Consider the following 18,635-nt stretch of genomic DNA (forward strand, 5'->3'; position numbering starts at 1 on the left):
GTCACACACTTCGCCTTTTGCTCCTCAGTCAAGAGATGCGGCATAAATTATGCAGCCAAACGATGCGTCTGCAGGTTTTTCCAATCAGTTGTGTGACACAAACTTCTACTGATGCCAGCGTCTTCAGCCACTTTACAGACAGTTAGGCGACGCTTATCACAAGTCAAAGCGTGCACTTTGCCAATGTGATTGTCGTCAAGTTTTGAGGTTGTCTGCCTGCTTTGAGACGTCAGTAACATTCACAATATCGATGTGCGGCTTGAATGATCCTCTCCTTAATCCTGCTGCATCATCTGAATAGTCTCGGTAAAAGGATTTGACCAAATGCATGAAGAATTTCACAGAAACACATTGTCCTTCAAGATCCTTCCTACTTCAACTTCACGCTACTGCAGGTACTCGATGGCTCGTGCTATGATTGAGCAAAGAGGGATTTTAAAGGCCAGGGTCACCGTTATATGTGGAGTCATATCACAAGTCTGCTATATCACAGAAACACGTCACTCTTCAAGATCCTTCGTGTTTCAACTTGTAAAAAAAAAAAAAGGCACAGGAGGCGAGTTCACTCTGCTGCACGTGCTCGGTAACTATTTGAAGTGTCGCGATTGAGCAGGTAGGTATTTTAAAGGCCAATTTCACTGCTGCACACCGCTGCTATCACAAGTCTGCTACGTTGACTTGTTGGCGCCCCATTTAGGAGGTTCGGTTTTTTTATAGACAGACCTCGTTCTTTCATTTCCTTTCATCATTGCAGCACTATAATGGTCATGTACATTATAACTTGTGCATGGGAAAGGTGCTATATAAATAACATTTATTATTATTACGTGGACCTTAAGTGTAAATGATCCTACAGTTGTTAATGATGTCACCAAACATCGCGGAGTTGGAAAAGCCATAATGATGGCCCAAAAACCCACCACTACGTGGTAATTGTGAGACGTGTGCCGATTCTGCTGAGGGATCACTCAGAGTGTTAAGCAGCTCCACTCCCTGAGGTGATATGGCTGCGGTGTGTATCAAGTGTAAAACAAGAAGCAGACATGGGAAAAAGGTTAAGGCACATCCGTGACCCCCACACAATGAAAATGAATCAAAAAGGGAAAGGATCTTTTAACGAAGATAAGGTTGATGTCTTTTCAGACGAGAGTTCGATGTTGAACTGACTCAACGATGGCTGAACTGATGGCCATGTGGGGTTTAGGCAGGAAGAGGCGGGTCCAAAAGGGTGGACAACAGAAATGGTGAAACAGCCATTCTGCAGGGGGAGGAAGAGAGAAGGCACAAACAAATAGCGCCACCCCCTGGCTCGGCGGGTAACTGGCATCACCAGAGTGCACGCGTGTGACAATAGGATGCAGTGGTTTTGACTACGCTGCTGATTGAGCTGCTAGCGAGTGGCAAGAATGGTGACAAAGTCTGCACTGTACTGGACTCGGCTTCATGGTTAGTGACGGCTGCTAGTTTGCTTTGTTCCTGAGTAAAAAAGGGAAATCGACAAATAAAAATGAATTGAAATTCAGATGAAAAGAAACACTTTGGGCTTGATGTGCTCCTTTCCATCTGCAGAATTGTCGTAACTTAAGAACCGCCATGTTGTAAGTTCTGAGTTGTGTTCCCTTCACTGCCCACAGAATGTCGTCTTCTGAAGATCAGCATGTCCAATTACCAAAGATGGACCCCCCAGGTGTAATGAATGACCAAGCGCAGGAGTCAAAGGAGCAGCCGGCAGCAGAGCAGCCGAACATCGAGCAGACGACTGAAAAGGAAGATCCGAAGGGCAAAGCGGCCACGATAAGTAAGAGCCAACTTCTCTGAACGGTGTGTTTAATGTGGTGTGACATGACGTGACGGGACGAGGGGTAGGGTACAAGTCATCTGCACACACGGAAAGGGGGGCACAAGCAGGTGGAGTGGCTTTTTAATCAGGTGTGAGCTGAGTGTATTGAGGTTAGGGGTAGGGTAGGGTAGGGTAGGGGACAATGACATAAAGGGACGCTCTGGCACACTTAGTTTCATTATAAGAATTTATCTTAGACCTCAGTGTCATAGGCAGTTGTATAAATATACTTTAATCCCTAAAATTTATTAAATAAATAAATAGATGAATAAAACCCTAAAAAGTCCCTCCTCTGGAGAATAAAATGCTTTAATAATTTCTAAAAATGCTGTTCTTAAAAGATCTGTTAACTTAAAAAACCATTAAAACTATTCAGATCATAAAAAACATTAAATTAATTAATTAAAGGCTCTCCCGCTCTCCTAAATTGGAACAATCCAGTATCAACACATCCATTTTATTCTATTTACTGTAAGGCGCTATATACAAGATTTTTTTCAAAATATTATTTTAGGGTTCTAGGGTTAGTTAACATTAGGATTATTTAAGATCAGGGCCAGGGTTACTGATGTTAAGTATAAAAAAATAAAATAGATAAAAAACATTAATTAACATCAGGATCTCCCATCAAAATGTTAACATCAGGGACTTCTTTCATGGGCCTCAAGATTAGAATACGGGTAGGGGCAGTTTGTCTAAAAGACCTATAATCCAGTCCTATAATTAGCTACTACTGGCCCCGGGTTCAAATCTTAACATCAGGGCCACATTTAGAATTTGAACTCCAGGGCTGGTATAACAGTCTTTAACATCAGGGAGTAGAAACAGACCATAATGAATATCTTAAAGGCAGGCATTTTAGGTGGGACTCTAATTATACAATCCTTACTATATTAGATTTGCCTGCATCAGCCATGAGTGGACCACCCCTTGGGCCGAATATCTATCTATTATATAGTGCCTTTCATCTATCTATCTATTATATAGTGCCTTTCATCTATCTATCTATCTCTCTATCTATCATATAGTGCCTTTCATATCTATCTATCTATCTATCTATCTATCTATCTATCTATCTATCTATCTATCTATCTATCTATTATATAGTGCCTTTCATCTATCTATCTATCTATCTATCTATCTATCTATCTATCTATCTATCTATCTATCTATCTATTTATTATATAGTGCCTTTCATCTATCTATCTATCTATCTATCTATCTATCTATCTATCTATTTATTATATAGTGCCTTTCATATCTATCTATCTATTTATCTATTTTATTTCTTTCTTTCTTTCTAAAGCTCTTTAAAAATAACATCAAGGCTGACCAAAGTGCTGTACAATAAAAGCCCAACATATGAGACAAACAAAACCAAACGATAAATGAAATACATGAGAGCTGAAGAGATTCCTAATAAAAAGTACCCAGATAGTCAACATCTCACACTCGGTTAAAAGCCAGAGAGTCAACGTGTGTTTTTAATAAGATTTAAAGACAGCGAGTGAAGTTTCTGCCTAACATGCAACGGCACATCATTCCCGAGTTTTGGAGCTGCAACTGAAGAAGTCCGATCACCTCGGAGTTGGCATCGTGTCTCAGGAACACGTAAAAGAATCTGGTCTGCTGACCTGAGAGGGTGAGGTGGGACATAAGGGGGCAGCAGTTCCAACAAATAAAATGGATTTAAAAACAAATACAAGGATCTTAAAATGGATTCGAAAACAAACTGGAAGCCAGTGAAGGGAAGCCACAATCGGGGTAACGTGTTCATGCTTTCTTGTGCCAGTTAAAAATGGAGCAGCAGTGTTTTGCACCAGCTGTAGGTGAGCGATGGCAGCCTGGCTCATTCCAAAAAGAAGTGCATTGCAGTCATCAAGACGAGAGACGTTATAAAAGCAGGTCTCACCGTTTCAAGGTTGTGTTTAGACAACACAGGCTTGATTTTTGACAGCCGCCTCAACTGGAAGAAGCGAGATTTTCCCACTGCATTCACAAGACTATCGAGTTTTAAAGTGGAATCCAATTTCACACCTAAATTTGTGATCATGAATTTCTCAGATTGAGCCACAGTGGAAAGGTCGATGTAGGGGGTCCCGCTGGTGCTATTGGGTCTAAATAGCATGACTTCTGTCTTGTTCTCATTCAAATTTAGAAAATGTAATGCCATCCAACTCCTCATGTCAATAAAGCAATCACGCAGGGGCTGGACAGAACATGGAGCAGGGTGCTTCAGAGGGAAATAAACCTGACAGTCGTCTGCATAAAGATGAAAGGAAATACGGTGTTTACGAAAAATAGCGGCGAGTGGCAGCAGGTTCAAGGAGAACAGAAGAGGTCCCAGGATGGAGCCCTGTGGTACCCGCCAGGGAAGGGCAGCAGAGGTGGAAGTAAAATCATCAATGCTGACACAGAAACTTCTATCTGAGAGATACGACCTAAACTATCAGAAAGCTGAACCTCTGATGCCCACCCACTGCTCCAGCCTGGAGATGAGGATCTCATGGTCTATCGTGTCCAAGGCAGCTGTTAAATCCAGAAGCACGAGTAGTAGACAGTCACCTGAGTCCATGTTGAGAGGGCCATTTAATAAAATCTTTACACCCTCAGAGCCTAACTTTAACAAATGTTGATTATAAATGTGGGTTCTGAAGAATTACGCCCTCTCTGGGACGGCATGGCCTGGGCACACTAACTGTCAAAATAAACTCTTAGCTAAGGCGTCAGTAACCTACTCCTCCATTACTCAAAGTCTAAAAGTGCTCTTTAAAAATCCATGAATAACAAGCTGTAATAAGTCTCTCAAAAACCATAAATCTACACTCACAGTACATACAGTTTAAAACACCCATCCATCCATCATCCAACCCGCTATATCCTAACTACAGGGTCACGGGGGTCTACTGGAGCCAACACAGGGCGCAAGGCAGGAAACAACACCACAGTGTTTAAAATATCTGCTTCTAAAATAGTTTAAAAGTGCAGACCCTAAAAAAATTGAACAAACTGCTTTTAGAAAAAGGTTAACTAAGAATCTAAAAGGCATCTAAGAACCTGATTTTAATAAAAGAAGCCCAATAAATATTTTTTAAAAAGGTGCCTTAAACTTACCATAATAAAGGAAGGATTTGTTAGGGTTAGTGTGACCTCGAGGAGTAACTGTTAACCTCAGGGCCCTAAATAAGATTTTAAGGTTAGGGTTGTTGTATATACTCATGGATAAGTCGAGATTTTATCGTATAATTTCTGCTATTTTATAATGTCGGTCGTATAACTCGAATGTGGAAAACTCACACTGTTGGTCCAGGAGATTCTGATATGCTAACGCCCACCTGAGAGAGTCGCCACGGGGCACACGGCCTTTTTTTGGATGTGGCAATGCTCTGTATCAGCGGGTGCTCCTAATCTCGCTCGCTCGCTCTCTCTCTCTCTCTGTTGTGCCAACGTGACCACACAGTAATACCCGCACTATTCCAAAGCGACGTTTGCACTGTTTTGTGTTTTTCGTATCTCACACCCTCATACACCGTTATTGTAAGAGCTTCCCTTATCTTCGATGGAGCGTTCGATCAGAAGAAGATATGAAGTTGGTTTTAAATGAAAAAATGTTTGAAGTGGCAAATGAAATCGGTAAGTGCGCTGCTGCAACAAAATTCAATGCATCTGAGAAACTGGCGTGAGATTGGAGGAGGCGAGAAGATGTAAAAAATAAATAAATAAGTGTTGCATTTTTGAACGGGTGTACAAGTCGGTGAAGGGTTGAGGAGGTTTACTGACCTCGGCAGTGACATTCATGTCTCTGGTGACTCTTCCTATGAAGTCAGTAGACGGATTGGGAGCAGGCCCGGTTCTTATAACACCTTCACTCGTCTAAACACTGAAAACTACAAAAACTTTTGATTGATGAGCTTCTGTACTTGAGCTGCCACAATTCATGTGTTGTGAGTTGCCCATTCTCATTGAAGTAAGTTACCGACCCCGCGCCGAGCCTGCGTTATGTTCAGCCGCCTTCGTGTATACACGCTTTGCACGACCAGCAGACCCAGGCCTGATTGGGAGTGCATTGGGGGTCATGAGGTCGCTGTATGTGGGGTGTGTGGCGCTACTGATATCTGCAAAAGGGTGAAGGGCCAAGTCTTTAGAGTCCTGGTGCTCAGTGTTTGTGAGACATGGACGCCGTCCACTGACCTGAGATGAAGACTGGACTCCTTCTTGTGTGTCACTTCAGAGAAACCTTATGTACCGTTGGTTTGACTTTGTGTTGCTCACGGAGTCCTGAATGAGGCACACGACCTGCAATGTGAGGGAGCGTCACTTACGGCACTACGGTCATGTGGCACGATTACCCAAGGGTGATCCGGATCATAAGATCCTCATTGTTGGGGACCCGAGTGGTTGGACCTGGTTGCGGCAGATAGAGGGTCCTTTCTGTAGGATGGGACTGGACCGTGTGTCTGCGTGGGGGGGTTGCTAACCGGGATCCCAAATTGTTTCGTCGTGTGGTGGGTGCAGCAACGTGTGCTGTACCAGTGCAGGCTCCCCACCTTGAGATGACTTGAACAAGTTAGGGTCTGATTTTATGATCGATTTTTTAGGTTTCAAGACCCGACTTATACATGAGTATATACGGTAGTTAAAAAGGATTTTAACATAAGAGAAGGGTAAGAAACATTAGGATTAGGGTTGGAAAAGAGGAGACAGCCCAGCAACCGTGAGGTTAAGTTAAGGGTGAAGGGATCGGAAGGACAGTCTGAAAAGAATCTCTCTGTGAAGCTGTACATTAGTAAGTGATTACATTTAACCAAATAACACAATTCCCTTGAAAGGTGTGAACTGATAGAAAATCCAATTCCAAAAATCTGGAATATTTAACAAACACAGAACGGCACTTGGAATGTGTGACAAATACGGCACGGCAGACGGAAAGCATTTTTTTGGGACTTTCAGCAGGGGAATAAAATGGAAATGGCGTCCAAAGTCAACGTCGGCTCAGCATTGCAGTGTGGACGGGTGAACAACAACAACAATATTTATTTCTGTCGCACATTTTCATACAAATAATGGAGCTCAAAGTGCTTTACATGATGAAGAAAAGAGAAATTAAAGACAAACTAAATAAAAATTAGAATAAGGGAACACCAATTAACATAGGAAAAAAGTAAGGTTATTAAGGTTATGATGGCCAGGGAGGACAGAAAAAACAAACAAAACTCCAGACGGCTGGAGAGAAAAAATAAAATCTGCAGGGGGCCATGAGACCACCTGACCAGCCCCGTCTAGGCATTCTACCTCACATAAATGACCAGCCCTCTTTGTATTTAGGGTTCTCTTGGAAGGACTTGATGATGATGGTCACAAAGACTTCTGGTTTTTAATGTAGGGCATCACGGTGCTTTGAGTAGGTGGTGGTGGCGCAGACCACCACAAAGAAACTATTAAAAGAAACAGAAGAGAGAGTAGGGGTCAGTACGGATTTTAGAGCCACTATGAATAGTTATTATGATGAACTGAACATACAGAGTATCAGGATTAAACGAAGGTGAAGTTATGAGAAGGCCATGTTACAGTAGCGTGTTTCCACCGTATCAGCCTGGCGAATTCCTATTGGCAGGCTATTCCAGATGTGAGGTCCATAGCAGCAGAAGGCCGCCTGCCCGCCTCACCACTTCTTTTAAGTTTAGCTCTTGGAATTCTAAGGAGACACTCATTTGAGGAGCTGAGGTTACGATTTGGAATATAAGGTGTCAGACATTCTGATATATAAAATGGAGCAGATTATTTAAGGCTTTATAAACCATAAGCAGAATTTTAAAGTCAATTCTGAATGACACAGGTGACCAGTGTAGTGACATCAAAACTCGAGAGATGTGCTCGGATTTTCTTTTCCCAGTTAGGATTCCAGCAGCTCCATTCTGCACTTGTTGTCACTGATTTATGTCCTTTTTGGGTGGTCCTGAGAGGAGTGCGTTACAGTAATCTAGTCGACTGAAAACAAACGCGTGAACTAATTTCTCAGCATCTTTCAGTGATATAAGAGGTCTAACTTTACTTATGTTTCTTAAGTGAAAAAATGCTGTCCTAGTGATCTGATGAATATGTGATTTAAAATTCAGATTACAGTCAACAATCACCCCTAAGCTTTTTACCTCCGTCTTGACTTTTAATCCTAATGTATCCAGTTTATTTCTAATAGCCTCATTGTCTCCATTATTTCCAATCACTAAGATTTCAGTTTTCTCTTTATTTAACTTGAGAAAGTTACTACTCATCCATTCTGAGATACAAGTCAGACATTGTGTTAGTGAATCAAGAGAGTCAGGGTCATCAGGTGCTATTGATAAGTACAGCTGTGTGTCATCAGCATAGCTCTGGTAGCTCACGTTGTAATCTGAGATAATCTGACCTAACGGAGGCATGTAAATCAAAAAGAGCAGCAGACCAGGATAGAGCCTTGTGGACCACCATATCGGATATCATGTGTCTTCGAGTTGTAATTCCCACAACTAACAAAATATTTTCTCCCTGCCAGGTAGGATTCAAACTAATTTAAGACCCTGCTAGAGAGGCCCACCCATTGACTAAGGCGATTTCTAAGAATATTGTGATCAATGGTGTCAATTGCAGCACTCAGATCTAAGAGGATGATGAGAACAGATAAATGGCCTCTGTCTGCATTTACCCGCAAGTCATTTACTACTTTAATGAGTGCAGTTTCTGTGCTGTGATTTGTTCTAAAACCCGACTGAAATTTATCAAGAATGGCAGGTTTATTGAGGTGGTCATTTAACTGCATAATGACGGCCTTCTCCAGAACTTTACTTAACCTCCTGACTACCAGGAAAAAAAATATTGTCCAATCACATTTTTTTTTAAATTCTCTAATCTTTGTAGGGTAATTAGAATACTGAAAACATTTTTTTTCAAAAAAAAGTTTTTATTTTCCAGATATCATGTGTCCACAACAGTGGACATCGGAACGCCATACATGTGAAACTGAATCTTGATGGCAATCAGTTAGTGCCAAAGAAAATACAAAAAAGTCAACATAAGAATGAGTTTAACATCCATAACTGTCAATCATAACTTTTGTTTGTCTGTTTTATTTTGCTTTGTTGTGCTTATTTGGTATGATACTTCAAAAAGCAATTCCCCTTCTTGGAAACACAAAGGAATACTTTGCACTTCGTGCACATCACATATGTTTTGCTCTTGCAGCCAGATCTGCGACACCTTGATGCATGTGTTTCGTCCACCATCTCTGGAAGATGGATGGCGCCATAGTGTCTCAGAGCTGCATTTGGCTGCCGTTTCCACTTTTGACGTGGGGGAGTGTAGTCATCTTCGCTGTCACTTGCGATTCCTGCTTGAGCCCGGGTAATCAACTCCTCACCAAGGAGCAGTTTGAAGTCAAGGAACTTCAGTGGTTTCTTCCCCAGAAACTGGCAGTCACTCTTATACTGAAGCCACGAGTTGGTGATTGCCAAGTCAAAAAAGTGGAATACTGCACGCACTGTCCATTTCCGAGTGCGAGAGGCCATCCTGTAGAAACTCAACATTCGGTCAACCAAGTCCACACCACCCATGTTGGTGTTGTACTCAGCAATTGCCAGTGGCCTTGACACCTGGACAAACCTTTGTCTTTCTTGGACCATCTTCTGCGTGTGTCCTGAGGTTCAATGCCATAGGCAGAGGATGCCATGACAACTGGCTTGTTGTCCAACCACTTTATGACAGCAAGTTCAGGAGGGTTTCGTCTAACTACCATCTCTGATGTCCCTCTTCCTTTCTTTTGAAGGGCTTATCCCTATGATCTTGCACTCCTTTGGAACCCTGTTATTCATGAGGGTTCCAGTTCCTGTCAGCCCTTTTGTCATCAGGGTGTCGAGGAGGTTGACCGTTGTAAAGAACCTGTCAAAGAACAGGTGGGTTCCTTAGGGAACAGACTCTGCCAAATGAAGAACAGCTTGTTCTCCAATGCCTTTTCCTCCTGTATCTCTGAAAGTAGTCTTGCCTTGGTAGACTACAAAATCCAAGACCAGACCATTTGGTGCAGCCAAGACAAACACCTTCAGTCCAGTTGGGTATGGTTTGCCCGGTACATACTGGCGCACTGGGCAGCGACCAGTAAATGGAACCATTTGCTCATCAATGCACAATTTTCCTGTTCTAGGCAGATTTAGACATCCTTGCCTTACTTTGGTCAAGAGGGGCCTGATTCTCCACAAGAGATCACTTCTTTTTTCATCGTCTGGAACATCAAGGTCGTTGACGATCTTAATGGAATTTCTCAGCTTGTAAAACCGATTTCTGGTCATGGATTCTGCCACAATTTGAACTCTGGTATTTGAGGCCCAATACATTTGAATGTTTGGATCTCCTAGACAGCCCATGTAAATAGAATTTCCAAAGAATGTCTTAAGTTCTTCAGGAGTGGTATTTAGTGTTGCTCCAGACACAAGGACTTCACGCTGATTTGTACACAGGGCCATTCCTTCAAACACGGACTCATCGATGTACTGCTTAAAATAATCCATTGGGGTCCAGTTTTGGCGTGTCATGGCATCATTACTCTGAATAATGGGAGGATCATCGAGTTGGAATTTGAATCTTAAAAGTAATAAAGGGAGAAAAACACAATTAAAATGAGTCTCAACTGTAAGAGAAAATAAGTTATTTTTTTATAAAACCAACTCAAGGTGTACTTTGGATTCTTGCTCCACAGTGGACGCCGACTGGACTCAGATGTGGACTGTTCTGCTTTGTCTGACTCCTCTGCATCTGCTTGCCCTGCCTGAATTTCATCCTCAGAACTCTCTGAATCATTTTCCTCTGCTTCTGCCTCAAACACTGCATCTTGATCTTCTTCATCAGACAACTCAATATCTGAGTCTCCATCAACAATTCGCAGTAAAATTCTCTCGGCTTCTGAGAATGAATCCCTTTCTTGTCATTTAAAAAAACAGAACAAAGTGGAGGAAATAACTACAAATGTCCACTACAGAGGACATTTTTTTAACACATAAATACTACACTAAAATACAGTTAAAATTATTCAGACAATGTTTAAATGTGTTGTTAAAAGACTTACATTAAATATGCCACCAACATTTCAAGCCAGAATTTGCTCAATAAAAAGTACAATGCACTTACTTTTCCTCTTCCCATAAAATGTGCCTGCAGTGATGGACGCCATTTTCCTTAATGAAAAAGAGAAAGGTACCAAAGCCCCACCCCTTCACATTTGGCATCATTGAAAAGCCCTAAATGTCCTCAGTAGATGGCAAAAGGAGTTAATTCAGTAGTATGCAGTGGGTTGGAGATATTCAGGTTTACATATTACTTAAGAAAGGCAGGTTAAAGATGGGGCTCAAAACAAAAACGAAGAGTTTAGAAAACGCAGACTCTAATCGCACTCGGATGGCTTCGTGCGTATCACATGGCCCTTTCTCGATAAGATCCTGCTCGTTACAACATCACATGACCTAATGGGTCCTCCCCTCCATTTCAACATGGCGGCCAAAAGGGAGTTGCTTTCTATTGCTTTTGTCGTGCGGTTTACTTTTAGGCACCTAAATTGCGTTTTGTACCTTTTGAATGCTGCATCTGCGGTGGGTTGGCAGCCTGCCCAGGATTGGTTCCCGCCTTGTGCCCTGTGTTGGCTAGGATTGGCTCCAGCAGACCCCCGTGACCCTGTGTTCGGATTCAGCGGGTTGGAAAATGGATGAATGGATGGATGGATGGATGCTGCATACACACACAAAAAGATGACAAATTTACAAGTCGCCAGAGTTCTGCGATAAACGCTTTGGCCAGCCGCGTAACCACCGCTTCATGGAGGACACGTTCTCTTCCCATTTCTGTCAATGTGCGCATGCCCAGTGTTGGCAAATCGCTGCATCACATGATTTTTCGGTTGTTTCACTATGGATTGAGATACTTTTATAAACAATTTAAAAACGTTAGCGCGGACGGAGATCGTTGTTTAAAAACGCTGCTTTTAAATGAATACGTAGTAGCGTGGAAGTATCTGAACTGTGCGTATGTCATTCTGCAATTTAGTGTTTAAATAAAATAAAACAAAAAAGACAAAGTCATTTCCTGTTGTGTGTGTTTATTTTGTTGAGCCATAAGACGCATCTGGTGGTTGGTCTGATAATGCGATGCCCACTTTGCCAGTTATGATGACATTGCTGGCAATTGCAATCCTAAAATAAGCCTTGGAGATGGACCCAATACTCAGGCACACTGACGGACTGGCACCATGTCTGGAGCTGCTGGGACAGACCATCAGGACACTGAATTGGGTCAAGCAGGATTCAAGACCGCTTAAGAACGTTGACAAGGTGCCTGGCTTGGTTTATTTTTAACTCTTTTGTAACTAAGGCTTTTAAAAATAAGAGGCCGCTGTTTTTGTTATTCAGGCCAGGGGTTTTAACGTCATCCTCTTGCACTAGTTGTTGGGCCTGTGCTGGCCTGAGGCCTGCTATTAGAGTTTGGACTCATTTTGCACACGGGACCCTCTGAAACACGCCTTTTCCTTGAGTTTAGGCCTTCATTTGAGTTTTGTGAGCCAGCAGGACTTTGTAATAATTAGGAGATGAAAGCATCAGGGGATCAAAGCCAGAAAGTGAAACGAAAGTGCGTCAAAACTCAAAATGTCAACCAAAACCTAAGTCTGAAAAATCTATGCGAGAAGCGTTCAGAATGCATCCATGACCTTGGACAATGAATTGTGATGCCAACTTCAATATCATCATGCCAATGACATTCTGGGGGCGTGTCCTTGGCAACGGGTACACAAAAGGTGGCACCCACAGCCAAAACAAACAGACATCACACAAATCTCAAAATATGTTACAATTGCAGTGTGCTCAGCAACGTTCAAAACTTTAGAAAATGAGGAATCCTCCAAAAAATATTCAGAAACAAATCATAAAGAATAAGGACCATAACAATAGTGAGGAAAGGGAAAAAAATAATTCAATAAATAAACAAACCAAAAAATAACCAATCAAGGGACTGGCAGAAAAAATAAAAACAACAAAAACATGAACCTAACGCACTCATTCTTTTACAGATCCCTGTTTGTTGCCAAAGGTTGCTGGGACTCCCTGCAAAGGACAACTTAAAGTCCAGTGGTATTTCAACAAAAGCTCTCAGACGTGCATCCCTTTCTGGTACAGAGGCTGTGGTGGCAACGCAAATCAATTTGAGGCCAAATCCCGGTGCCTCGAGGTGTGCGCCATCTTAGGTAAGCTGCTCGCTGTGCGGGATCGTCCGATATGTGACGATCAAGAAACACGAAAGTGACACGTCAGGGGTAGGGACATTCTCAGTCATCCTCACTAGGGGGCAGTGCTCACCACCAAATCTTTTGAATTCGTGAGTATTTATTGAGACGCGTATTGCTTGTTTCTTAGTCAGGAGGTAAACTGGAGAAGAAACCTGAAAACCTAATAGTAACTCTGTTTACAAAGTACTAAGAACGGCCCACTGGATCCAGCATCCAGTGTTTGACTCTCACGCCCTGCGCGCTCCGCTCACTTCTCGTCTCGTCTGCTAGGCTGCTTTCTCCTCCAGCCCTAAAGATGTACAAGTTTGGTAAGCTGACCGCTCTAAATGGGCGCTCTGTCAAAATCAGTGTATGCGAGCGAGCGGGCACAGTGATGGACTGGCACCCCGTCCAGTGCTGCTGGGATAAACCCCGGGACCCCGAAACAGGATCAAGCAAGCTGGAAAATGACGGAACAAAACTAAACAGCTTAAGAACATTGACAGGTGGCCAGAAGACATTCGGTCCACGCGAGGCTCACCACCTGCACTAAGTTGTCCCAACACTTCATTGGTACCTTTTTGTTTTTTTAAAAAAGGTTTGTGCCCCCTGGCGTCCATCTACATCTCCGTGGTCTCCACTCAGGGCCCTCAAGTATGTGAGCTGCTTAGTCCAGAGTCCGTTTTAGTGACACCTCGGAGAATTCTGGGCATCTCTATGTCACCCATCTCTGGTCACAGGAGAGTAGGACCTTCTCTCCAAGGACAGACTTGGATGCCAGGCAGTAGAAACGAGGATCTGCAGCAGAAGTTACTGTTTCATTAAGAAAATAAATGCATTTTTATTAATATAATAAAATAGATAATATGAAAGGTACCTTATATGAGAGGCAGAGTGTTAAGAAAGGCACTATAAAACAAACAGACAGAATGAAAGACACATTACACTAGATAGAAAAGAAAGGTACTATATAATTAAAGTGAAATGCACTACATAATAGAAAGATAAAAGTGAAAAGCACTATAGAATATGTAGGAAGGGCAACAGATAGATATGAAAGGCACTATAAAATAGATATGAAAGGCACTATATAATAGATAGATAGATAGATAGATAGATAGATAGATAGATAGATAGATAGATAGATAGATAGATAGATAGATAGATAGATATGAAAAGCACTATATAACAGATTGATAGATATAAAGGCACTATATATTAAAAAGATAGATAGACATGAAAGGCACTATATAATAGATAGATAGAACTATATAATAGATAGATAGATATGAAAGGCACTATATAATAGATAGATATAAAGGCACTATATATTAAAAAGATAGATAGATATGAAAGGCACTATATAATAGATAGATAGAAAGGCACTATATAATAGATAGATAGATAGATAGATAGATATGAAAGGCACTATATAATAGATAGATAGATAGATAGATAAGAAAGGCACTATATAATAGATAGATAGATAGATAGATAGATAGATAGATAGATAGATAAGAAAGGCACTATATAATAGATAGATAAGAAAGGCACTATATAATAGATAGATAGATATGAAAGACACCATATCAAATATAGATATGCACTATATGACCTTCCTGTCCTCACACTATAAAAATGATAGATTATCACATTTATAATTCACGACTCACTACACAAAGGCGCTATATAATGTAAAGCTCGTGTTCAATGTATTTATTATATCATCCCTTGATGAGAACTGATGTTCAAATGAAGACAATTCCATTCACTTTTTTATTACACAAACTCAAGAGCTTTGCTTTGCTTTCCTTTCCTTTCCCTTCAGGTCAGCTCTCCCTTAAGAGTACAGCGGCCTGATGAGAAGCGTTTCGATTCACGGACCAAGCCTGTGTGGCCCACTGCCTGCCTGGATTTGATGCCACTGTCACCCTGCATGTTGCCAGCTGCTCTCTGTTTGCCCACTGGTGGGCTTGATAAGGACGCGGTGTGGACGATGACCTTTAGTTCCATGGACACAGACGGTGGGTGACTTTCAAGGGGCTCCTTCTGATTCCTTTTTTTTTTTTTGGACTATAATGAGCACCATACTAGACGTCCCCTCTCATACAGTCATAATAAATACCGTGGACTGCCATCAAGTGGACACCTGTGTGCCTTTCATGCTAATTTAAACCAAAATGTTTTCTCGGCTGTTACTCGGGTTTTTGAAGCGCAGAATATTCCACGTTTGTCTGCACCAGAAAGTTTCTATCCATGGTACATTGTGTTTTCTAAAGGATTTGTGTTTTGTTATATGTCTTTAATTAAAACAAAGAAATATATTGAATTTAAAATGTTTAAATGTCTTGACTTTGAGCTAATCAAAACTGTATATTTTTTATTAAAAACGGTCCATAGTAAATGTTTTATCCATGCCATTGTCTGCAGAAAGAGCGAAGCCCGGCCAGGAGTACACAGAGAGTGCTGCGGGAAGGACTCCGGGCGCGGAGACTCCGAGTGCCACGGCGTAGCGGATCAGAAGATCAGAACTCAGTCGGACACTCGTGCCGGGGTCGTAACCAAAGCCGAGGGCTCGTTGAGTTTAAAACGAAAGACAAAATAAAAGAAAGAAAGCAATTCAAATATCGATAAGCCTTTTAACGAGGATTCGAGCAGTAAAACCAAACGGGCTTTGATCCAATACTCGGATACAAAAAGGACGCAAGCAGCGCTCTTCAAACGGAGTTCCCCGGTACTGACGTCACGCATTCGCGGGTGGTTCTGGGATAGTTCACTATGGCAACAGCCGACGCGATGACTCTCCAACTGATACCGTTCATAAAAAAACGAATGAGGCCTTATATAATTTCAACTTTTTAAGCTTTAGCATAAAATAATAAAACAATGTCATAATTGTAATCCTTGTTCAAAATCCTTATGTAGGCGAATCCTTATTGAAATTCCATCCAGGAAAGGCTAAAAAAAAATTAACAAAGACTGTTAACTATAACAGCCAGTTGGTAGTATTCAATAACATAAAAAATATGGAGATGGATATTTGAGGAGTAAACCGCAAGACAATTATAATATTTTTATATTATGTACATTCAAGAACCATCAACAACAAATCAAATTAATATTTAACAATTATTATAAAAATAAAGTTTAATAAATGAGACTGCAGACACATGAATAAAAAGAGCACCACTTTCAGTTAGCGAAAATAGCTCAACAGTTGATAGACGTTTGGTACCCAATACTTGTATTCAAAATTTGGTTGACCAAAGTGAAAGGCTACTCAGGTTATCGTGTTTACACACACACACAATCGAAAAATGGTATTCACAGACTCAGGGAGGTCTAACACGGACTCTTGAGGTCGACATCTTGGACGATTACAATACTTTGTATGCGAGAAGGAAACAGGACTCGGAGTCCATTCATTCAACGTTGATTTCAAATTGCTACAAATCACGATGCTTCATGTTTTGACTTGAATTCGTTTTTTTTGGCCCGTGTTTCTTACATTTACTTATTTGGCTGACGCCTTTGACTTATCAACCTTTATGATACAATTGGCTTCCGTTTCTTTTTGGTTTTCCATTTGGAGCACTAAGGTCAAGCGACTCGCTCAGGGTCACACTGGAGTCCGTAGTGGGATTTGAACCCACAACCTCAGGGTTTGAAGTCCAAATAGATGTGAAAGGCATTATATAATAATAATAATAATAATAATAATAATAATAATAATATATATAATAATATAATATAATAATATATATAATAATAATAATAGATTGATCGATCAATAGATAGATATAAAAGGCACTTTACAATAGACAGTCACACAGTCAGTCAGATAGATACTGTATGTAAGGCACTATATAATATATTTACAGTGCATCCAGAAAGTATTCACAGCGCCTCATCACTTTCTCCACATTGTGTTATGTTACTGCCTTATTTCAAAATGGATTAAATTCATTTTTTTCCTCAGAATTCTACACACAACACCCCATAATGACAACGTGAAAAAAGTTTACTTGAGGTTTTTGCAAATTTATTAAAAATAAAAATCTGAGAAATCCCATGTCCATAAGTATTCACAGCCTTTGCCATGAAGCTCCAAATTGAGCTCAGGTTCCTCCTGTTTCCCCTGATCATCCTTGAGATGTTTCATTGGAGTCCACCTGTGGTCAATTCAGTTGATGTGACATGATGTGGAAAGGCACACACCTGTCTATAGAAGGTCCCACAGTTGACAGTTCATGTCAGAGCACAAACCAAGCATGAAGTCAAAGGAATTGTCTGTAGACCTCCGACACAGGATTTTCTCGAGGCACAAATCTGGGGAAGGTTACAGAAAAATGTCTGCTGCTTTGAAGGTCCCAATGAGCACAGTGGCCTCCATCATCCGTAAGTGGAAGAAGTTCAAAACCACCAGGACTCTTCCTAGAGCTGACCAGCCATCTAAACTGAGCGATTGGGGTAGAAGGGCCTTAGTCAGGGAGGTGACCAAGAACCCGATGGTCACTCTGTCAGAGCTCCAGATGTCCTCTGTGGAGAGAGGAGAACCTTCCAGAAGGACAACCATCTCTGCAGCAATCCACCAATCAGGCCTGTATGGTAGAGTGGCCAGACGGAAGCCACTCCTTAGTAAAAGGCACATGGCAGCCCACCTGGAGTTTACTAAAAGGCACCTGAAGGACTCTCAAACCATGAGAAACAAAATGATGAGACAAAGATTGAACTCTTTGGTGTGAATGCCAGGCATCACGTTTGGAGGAAACCAGGCACCGCTCATCACCAGGCCAATACCATCCCTACAGTGAAGCATGGTGGTGGCAGCATCAGGAACTGGGAGACTAGTCAGGATAAAGGGAAAGATGACTGCAGCAATGTACAGAGACATCCTGGATGAAAACCTGCTCCAGAGCGCTCTTGACCTCAGACTGGGACGACGGTTCATCTTTCAGCAGGACAACGACCCTAAGCACACAGCCAAGATATCAAAGGAGTGGCTTCAGGACAACTCTGTGAATGTCCTCGAGTGGCCCAGACTTGAATCTGACTGAACATCTCTGGAGATATTAAAATGGCTGTGCACCGACGCTTCCCATTCAACCTGATGGAGCTTGAGAGGTGCTGCAAAGAGGAATGGGCGAAACTGGCCAAGGATAGGTGTGCCAAGCTTGTGGCATCATATTCAAAAAGACTTGAGGCTGGAATTGCTGCCAAAGGGGCATCGACAAAGTATTGAGCAAAGACTGTGAATACTTATGGACATGGGATTTCTCAGTTTTTTTATTTTTAATAAATTTGCAAAAACCTCAAGTAAACTTTTTTCACGTTGTCATTATGGGATGTTGTGTGAAGAATTCTGAGGAAAAAAATGAATTTAATCCATTTTGGAATAAGGCTGTAACATCACAAAATGTGGAAACAGTGATGAAGCGCTGTGAATACTTTCCGGATGCAGTGTGTAGATAGAACATTAGAACAATCTAGACGAGAACTGGCCATTCAGCCCAACAAAGC

General features: G+C 41.6%; 1 protein-coding gene across 1 annotated transcript in view; it reads left to right on the forward strand.

Annotated features, from left to right (window-relative positions):
* LOC120516009 (collagen alpha-6(VI) chain-like) overlaps positions 1-15,451 on the forward strand; it is a 202,962-nt gene extending 187,511 nt beyond the window's left edge. Inside the window, exons 38-40 of the mRNA XM_039737435.1 lie at positions 1,635-1,798; positions 12,921-13,094; positions 14,944-15,451. Of these exons, the coding sequence (XP_039593369.1) occupies positions 1,635-1,798; positions 12,921-13,094; positions 14,944-14,975 (370 nt within the window). The 3' untranslated portion in view covers positions 14,976-15,451. The remainder of the gene's footprint in view (positions 1-1,634; positions 1,799-12,920; positions 13,095-14,943) is intronic.
* Positions 15,452-18,635: the final 3,184 nt, after the last annotated feature.

Source organism: Polypterus senegalus, chromosome 15 (assembly GCF_016835505.1).
Source record: "Polypterus senegalus isolate Bchr_013 chromosome 15, ASM1683550v1, whole genome shotgun sequence".
Classification (NCBI taxonomy): Eukaryota; Metazoa; Chordata; class Cladistia; order Polypteriformes; family Polypteridae; genus Polypterus; species Polypterus senegalus.